Genomic DNA, 7,852 nt, shown 5'->3' on the forward strand with positions numbered 1-7,852 from the left:
CACACTCAGATAAGTTATTAGCCCTTTAGAGCCCCGTTAATGCATGTTTTGAGAACTTTGCTGCAAATGGCTATGACGGGGGTCATTTTGACCCACTTGACAGAGGTTTAACCAGCACATCCATCACCTTCTCTTATTACAACCAATCCGGTCGGTTGCCAACCTCCCATATTTTACGTGATGGTTGCCGCACCACGTAAAATACGCGCGTAGGTGCGAAAATTATTGAGATTGCGTCAGCATTTTGCATACTAAGTACGTAATTTTGCTGATGCGCCAGCATAATGCGGTACGTACCCCATCTTCGCACCATTACTTGCATGTCCGTTTCGACAGAATTGTCACACAAAAGTTTAGCCAGTTGCCATTTATACAATTTCCTTACAAATACTTAGTCAGTTGCCTTCTTGACACAGTATCAATGACAACTACGTTCACTTTAGAAGACGACAAAGAAATGGTTCAGCTAGCGTCCGCCCATGTAGACGCAGGTACGCGAATGGCGTGGGCAGATATTGCCCAGCGTGCAGCATACAGGCCACAATGCCAGAGGAGCACTGCAGTAGCGCCTTCGGACGCTAAAAAACGTGGGGAGGGGGGGCAAGCTTCTTCACGCCGGTGCAACGGCCACGCGGTCGACCACCCAGGGTGGCGCGTCAGTTGGTTCAATATGTTCACACTACGCAACAGCGACAGCGCAGAACAGGACCTTCGGTGCAACAACAAAGCTCGGCTGGAGATGATTCGGTGCGGCCACAGCGTCCAGGTGCAAGTGTTGCGGTACGCCCACCTCTACAGCGGCAAGCAGCTGACTCACAACGTGATCGTGTTGGGTTCTGGCCCCAGCAACACCCGCTACCGTCTACAGCGAGTAAGGTGCCTCATCTTTAGCCACTCAAGCACTTCCAACGTCTCCTGTGTCTGTCGTGCCTCCATCAATCCAAGTACCTCCCGTTAATCAAGTACTTCCAGCAACACAGGGGCATCCAGCAATTTTAAGATCCTCCTATCACTGAAGCGTCAGCGAGTACGGTACCCCCAGCTACACAAGCGCCTTCAGCGCTTGCAGAATCTCCAGCACCAACGCCACCGGTGACACATGTAGCAAGCCTGAGGCTCTGAGGCTCCGGCTACGGTCCACACGCTGCTTTTGACAAGTTCTGTGAAAATGTATCCCGACGTTACTTCCATCACCCAGTCTGCCGACGCCGAAGACATGGTGGGCTCTCTAAGTGAGAGCATTCGTTCTGTAAGCTCTCCTGGCCTTCCTGAGGAAGATGGATCGCCGCCAATGCCCCTTTCTAGTGGCGAGCGAGCTGTCGCGGCGTTTTTGCTGACATTCTTTGCGAAGAGGTTGTACAAGGCGCCAGCAACCTGTCGCATCGCAACGCCGGGTGACTGATGCCGAGAGGAATTTCCACACTGCTTCGTGAATTGGGTGGACTCGACCGGAATGATACCTTCCTAGATATCGGTTCCAGGGTGGGGAACGTGGTTGCCCAAGTGGCGCTGGCGACAAGTGTGAACAAGGTAATTGAGATCGAGATTCGCCGTAATTTCATAAACCTTGGAATGAAGATGATGGCAAATCACACGAGGGTCTAGACGGCCCCTCCGGCGAGCCCAACTTGTTTGCCAAGCCATGACTGACATACATCGCATTTTGACGACCCAACCGTACGCCGACGCAACAGTAGTGTTTTGGAACAATATTCTGTTTGAACCACAGGTTGTCGAGATCGTCAAGGAAGGGCTCTCTAAAACGTTGCTGTTAAAAAACACCGGTGAGTTCTCTGAATTTCTGCGCAAGGCATTGATGCCTGTGTCACAACCCGTTCTATCAAGCTTTAAAATTGGAGAAAGTGTTGGACCTACCGTGCAGCTGGAAGACCGATCTCCAACAAATGTTTGTGTACGAGGCACTATAAGCATAAGTACATAACGAATTCAACGCAATACATGTTTTGGTCTTTCACATTTCCATACTTTGTTTAAGGGACTTGCCAGTCTTATACGTAATTACACTCAATACAATTTTTTTAAGCGTAGATCAAGATAACTGTCAACATTCATAGAGCGATAGACCTTACAACCGTTCTGGTCTCGCCAGTAGCGCCAAATCCTTCACCATCATTTGCTCGTCTTGACCATCAGTTGTACGCTGACTGCGCTTCAGCTTGCACAGCTCACAGCTCGTACGCACCATCCCTCTCTGTGAGAAGGTTTTTTTTTCGGTAGGTAGAAAAGATGGTGCTTCTCCCTACGGGTCCAGGTAGTTTCAGGGAAGGCGTATGGCTTGATCGAGACGCGTACATTCTGGCAGAGACTGACGTCCGTAACTTTATTCCCATAGCGATCTTCCCAACAACACCCAACTCACTTTTTGCGTTTGCGATTCCTGTCTGTATCGAACTGCTTTCGAGGAAATAGCGGAGCATTTTGTTTTAGGGCTTTCAGAGCATGGCATTCCACCAATTGGTCGAGCAATCCAGACTGTGCTCGACGGAGACGCGCGATCCGGAAACACCTCGCCCACCGCAGTATAAGCGTAGAACACCAGCCGTTCACTCGGCTGCTTCTTCCATTTCTCTTAAACAGGCTCGGAGCACAGCTCAGCTACGAAGGCTCGAAGAGAATTCCGTGCCTTGTTCAGCTCCGGTGCCAGTCTTCGGGTCAAATATGCATTAGCTCCGGCCACATCGATAAGAGCTAATGCAAGCTTAATATGCCATTTGTTTTGGAAGCGTGGCCGTCCGATAGAGAGACCCGAGCACACACATGATCAAGATGATCAATACCCTGCATATTCGCATTGTATTCCTTGATACATGATGGGGCTGAATAGTTTCATTTTTCAGCTCGAACCTGACGCGTTACCGTAGTGAGGGTTGATAAATTCGCGTTCGATATCACCGTCACCATAGAGCTGGCATACCATGACGCCGCAGCCAGCGAGTGGTCGGCGGAAACGCCTTGTCGAGAGACGCCACGGAAGTAATCATTTTGTTTTTCAAAAGTACATAGCAAGGCAAGTGCGAGCTAGTCTTTTGCACAGCATTGCGAGCATAGAGACCCTTGAAAGGTAGCGCCATCAGCAATTGCACCGAAGTGTACTGATTGTCCGTGTTGATCATCCGACAAATACCATACAGGGGCCGAGCCGCTTCTAGTACGCATTTCCGTATCGCAGACAACTCCGCAGCTTCGTCGCTCAACGCCTGTTCTTCTTGCGGCGATAAAACGCCACCCAATCGCTCCGAGGTATTACTAGCACAATGCAGTCGAAAATTCACCGATATTCAGCTTGTTCAACAGCAGTACAATGAACAGCGCTTTTACTAGACTCGTGTTATTGGCAAAACTAGTGTTGATTGTTCTCAACCGATCCAAATTCGTTGATTCAGTGGCGATAATCACATCGCAAGAACAGCATAACATGTAAATCCGGAAGTGATACTTCCCTTGTCGGCTTCATTGGATTATAGACAAGTAGTGGTTTTCCATACTTTGACCGACACGCACCGCTTGCTTCTGTCAGAGCAACACTGCGACCGATTTCCACATATTTCGATCCGGTAGTCTTTAGCAAGTTCAGTAACGGACGAATCCTTGCAGCTTGATCCTGGATATCCGAATTCGCCTCCACGCATTGAAAGCAGAACGCCTTCCTCAGTTCCTTAAACCGATGCAGAGTCGTCACATTATAAAGCGCGCTGGATGTTTAACCCAGTATTTCGTTTTCTCCACTTGTGTCCCCAATAGTTAGCGTATTCTGCTTTGTCAACCAGAGACAAAAACAGCGAGATCCCCAAAAATGTCATCACTTCATCAAGTGAAAAGGTCTTACCGACTGCGACGTTATGTAGGCGCGCATATGCATTTGTTTCACCGATAACCTGGTGCCAAAACCGAGACCGGAATGTAAGCGAAAAAAACTTGCGGAGGTCCAATGCTGGAAGATATGTTTGCATTCTGGCCGTAATCGCGTCTCTGTAGATTCGTCAGAGTGTTGATACAGGTCTGCTGGAGCATCACACTGGCTTTCAGGATCAAAGCGAATGTTTTTGATCGCTTCTACCTCTGCTAGCGAAGCGTAAGCTCCGTCACAGGATCGAACGGCTCCAAGTACCGCTCCCAAAATGTCTGTATCGTCATCGACATAAACTTCGCCATCATCAGCTGCGCACAACCGTCCCTAACCCAACTCAGTAGATCGTCCGTGTAGTGAGCAATAATTTGCGTTTCCTCGTTGCACTGCGCCGAGGTCTAACGTCTTGACATGGCTTTGGAACTGCGAGATCAGCTAGTTGATCTGAAACAAGGACTGTTTCAGCACCCGACAGACTCTCCCAACCAGGAAAGCGTTTCGGACGCCTACATACTTCTTCGTTTGGGTGATGAATCCTTCCTTCGCTGATGAAAACGCCACCAGCGTGTCCACGTACAATGATAAAACCGATGGTAGAGATCACTTCGCTTGTCGTGTAGTTGTGACAGGCTCCGTGGCTATGGTGTGTGTCGGAGATGCTAACCTGGCGTTGGACAACGTGGAGCCGTCTGATGTGAAGGGCACCCTTGCATGTACAGTGGGTATGGGATTCTCGGCGTCTGCATTTTGAATGAGTTGGGGTGCTACAGCCGCTGTAGCCTCGTCCGTTTACCTTGTTCAAGGCTGCGCCTGCACGTGGGAAAAACTAACGAGGGCCCTCCTAGAGAGGGCCCTCACACAAAACGGGCAGAGGTATTACCGTTAGTGCTGCAAATAGACCGTTAGTGACGCAGCCGTTAGTGATGCAAAAAGACCGTTAGTGATGCAAAAAAATCGTTAGTGATGCAATTCACAGCTTGTGACGTAAATAGATCTTCCAAAGTGCTATCTGAACGAAAACAGCTTCAGTCTTCAAATGGCTTCCAACCCAAGACTTGAGTTTCCGCCCGACGGCTATCTAGTGCTGCCCCTCAATCTCACGCAAGCAACTATTTCATGTGTGCTTCGACAAGCAAGACGATCTGTATATATTAGTGTTTTCCGTGAGGTGGGTGGCGAAGAAGACGACACATTCCGAAGCCAATCACGTCAAAATTGTCTTTCGCCACAGATGAAAAAGCTCCACAGGAAAATTGAGGAGGTGGTTACACTAGTTGATGCAAACTTTCGAGCACAAGTTTATTCATTTTTGTACTCGCGCCCTGGTGGGCCTGAGCAAGGACCGCATGCAGACTTCACAAGTAGCGACGTGGAAGCTGTCAAGATGCGTTTTCCCCGCAGCATTCCAGCTAGTGTCGTCGTCGCGCTCGAAAGTGGTACACAATTAAGAGTTTACGCCGGATGTTACACTGTGGCACGCGAGGAGCGATCCCGGTTGGTGGATATCCCTATTGGTTACTGCATTGTTTTTCGGGGCGATCTTCTTCACGCTGGAGTAAGCTATTCACAGCACAACTACAGAGTCCACTGCTACCTTGCAATTTGAAGGTGTTTCGTGGGTACCTGATATTGTCATGTCTGCTTTAACCTCAAGTTTTAACTGTCAATACTGGTTACGCTGATGCATCTTCCAATCGAATGCGTAACCATCGCTACTTTTCTGTTTATCTAACCCAGTCGGACAACAACACCGGGTGATTCGGCAGCAACTACAGAACGCAAAGGGGAACCTACTCGTGTGATCTGTGCCAAAAATCGTTTGCAGTGAAAAGTAGTTTGAGGGAGGTCACATTAGCCGCAAACTCTCTTAACCCAATAGCCTCAATTCCATTTATTTGTGGATTTTTATAATATTTTTTTATTCAATTTTCTATAGACTTGTTGAAGTGTTTGAACACTTCAACTGTTGATGTTGTAGCGTACACGGCGTCGAGATACATTAAAGCCGTGGCTTAAGGTCCATGCATGTACTGCGGCTTCTGCTTCGTCATGAGACGAGTAGTTGGCTTCAGGTGGAGGTGGAATTAAAAAGAGCGGGGGTTTCTCCTTCTCCATTGTACGGTAACTTGGTTTGTGGTACTCGCTACTGAGCTCCTGTACACGCCAGCCATTCGCGTACGGCAACCCCATCCACAGTAATGGTACTCTTACAACCTTTCAATATGTTAACAACCTTTCGTCTGGTTGGCAACGCTGTACCGGTTACAGTACGGTAACGCTGTACCGATAACAGTACCGGTAATACCTCTGCCCGTTTTGTGTGAGGGCCCTCTCTAGGAGGGCCCTCGTTAGTTTTTCCCCTGCACGTGATGCTGCGGCTTTGCGGCGCTGACATTTGTTCTGTCGGCCGGTACGATCCAGGGCTCGGGCTTCTTAAGCCAGGGCATGCCCAGGATCATATCATATGGATCCATATCGAGAACAGTGAACTGTTCGAGGCTGTCAAAGGCTTCAAACTTGACGGCCAGATCCACTTGGACGTTGGGGACAGTGACGACCTTCCCATCGGCCAGTCGCAATGACACCGTCCCGTTACCCTTGTTTTCTCTCAAAGCATCGGCCAACTTGTTGCTATTACGAGCAACTGTCTGGCGGCGTGCGAAATTCTTCGACGCCCCAGAATCGATCAAGATTCTAGAGGGATGATCGTATCCCCGTACACAACCGTGTACTACGAGCAACCCGCCGCTGCTCTTCGCTGATTCGAGAGTGCGAAGCCTCTCAGGGGCTAAGTCCTCGTGGTATGCGCCACCCGCGCAGCCATCACGAAGACTTAGTTCTTCCCCAGTAGGGCGCCCCGCCCCTACTGGTCCCCAGCGTTCCCATGTCCCCGGGATCCTGGCTTCTGCCAGCGCCCCTTGAGGACGGGCTTGGGGAAGGACCGTCTGAGGAGTCTTTCCGCAGGACAGTCGCGCTTGGGGTGGCTCATCTTCCCGCAGCCGAAGCAGCGGATGTCACGCTGTTCGGCGGACCCGAGCTCCATGGGAACTGGTCCGTTGGGGCTTGCTCGACCGGGAGCAGACGAAAAACTCCCAGGCCACGCTGAGGCCGGCGTACGCGCCTGGCGATGGCTGTACTCATCTTGAAGAGCCACTTGAATCGCCTCTTCAAGGGTATTTGACTGCACCCGGAACAGCTGAGTGCGTGCGGGGCCCACTCGAAGGCCGTCCATCAACACATTCATCTTGATGTGTTCGTTGAGTGGGTTTCCCACTAGGGACGCCGTGAGTTCCCGTATCTCTTGCACGTACTCGTGCACTTCACACCTCCCTTGTTTACACGAGAGGAAGCGCGAATGCTGGCGGTACTCGTAGCTCGCCGGGAGGAACGCGGCTCGGAGCTGTTCACACAGCTGAGCCCAGGATGTTAAACATCCAGGGGATGTTGCTTCCCGTGTGTACACCCAACTCATAGCACGGCCGCTAAGGTTGGAGAGTGCAAAAGCAACACGCAGTTGCTCGGTCGAGATCAGAGCCGCGTCCATCGCGAGCTCTACTTCTCGGACCCAGAAGTGAAGGTTCTCGTCTTCCTTCTCTTCATACGGCTTAGCCTCCAGCCGTATTGGCTTCGGGTGGGGCGGATTTGCTTCCGCCGCCGGAGCCTGCAGGTTCTCCCGCACATGCGCGATGAGGCCTTGCTCGTATGCGTCAAACGCATTGACGCGCTCGAGCTTCTCAGCCGGTGTTGACACCACCAGGCTCTGCAGGGCCTCCATCCCGAAGATGACAGGCATCTTCGGGATGGAGGCCGAACCGACTCGAACTGAGAGTCGTTCATATGGGAGAAGTCTTTCCTGTCCATTGCAACGAACTTCGGAGAGGTTCAGGTAGTCTACCCGCGGTGGCGTGGATTGACTACGAGTGCTACCAAGTGTGACGGGGTCACACAGCACCTTGCGCTAGAGAAAGTTAGCTTCCGAGAGTA

General features: G+C 50.8%; 2 protein-coding genes across 2 annotated transcripts; both read left to right on the top strand.

Annotated features, from left to right (window-relative positions):
- Positions 1–421: 421 nt before the first annotated feature.
- On the top strand, positions 422–1,402 carry PITG_06306 (uncharacterized protein; the record flags this gene model as incomplete). Its single annotated transcript, XM_002998409.1, has 2 exons — positions 422–871; positions 1,352–1,402. 2 exons carry the CDS (start codon positions 422–424, stop codon positions 1,400–1,402), a joined length of 501 nt encoding a protein of 166 aa, XP_002998455.1.
- Positions 1,403–2,460: 1,058 nt separating this feature from the next.
- Positions 2,461–4,619, top strand: PITG_06307 (uncharacterized protein; the record flags this gene model as incomplete). Its single annotated transcript, XM_002998410.1, has 4 exons — positions 2,461–2,540; positions 3,153–3,261; positions 3,867–3,921; positions 4,588–4,619. The coding sequence occupies 4 exons, from the start codon at positions 2,461–2,463 to the stop codon at positions 4,617–4,619; spliced, it is 276 nt and encodes a 91-aa protein (XP_002998456.1).
- Positions 4,620–7,852: the final 3,233 nt, after the last annotated feature.

This window comes from Phytophthora infestans, genomic scaffold (genome assembly GCF_000142945.1).
Source record: "Phytophthora infestans T30-4 supercont1.8 genomic scaffold, whole genome shotgun sequence".
Classification (NCBI taxonomy): Eukaryota; Oomycota; class Peronosporomycetes; order Peronosporales; family Peronosporaceae; genus Phytophthora; species Phytophthora infestans.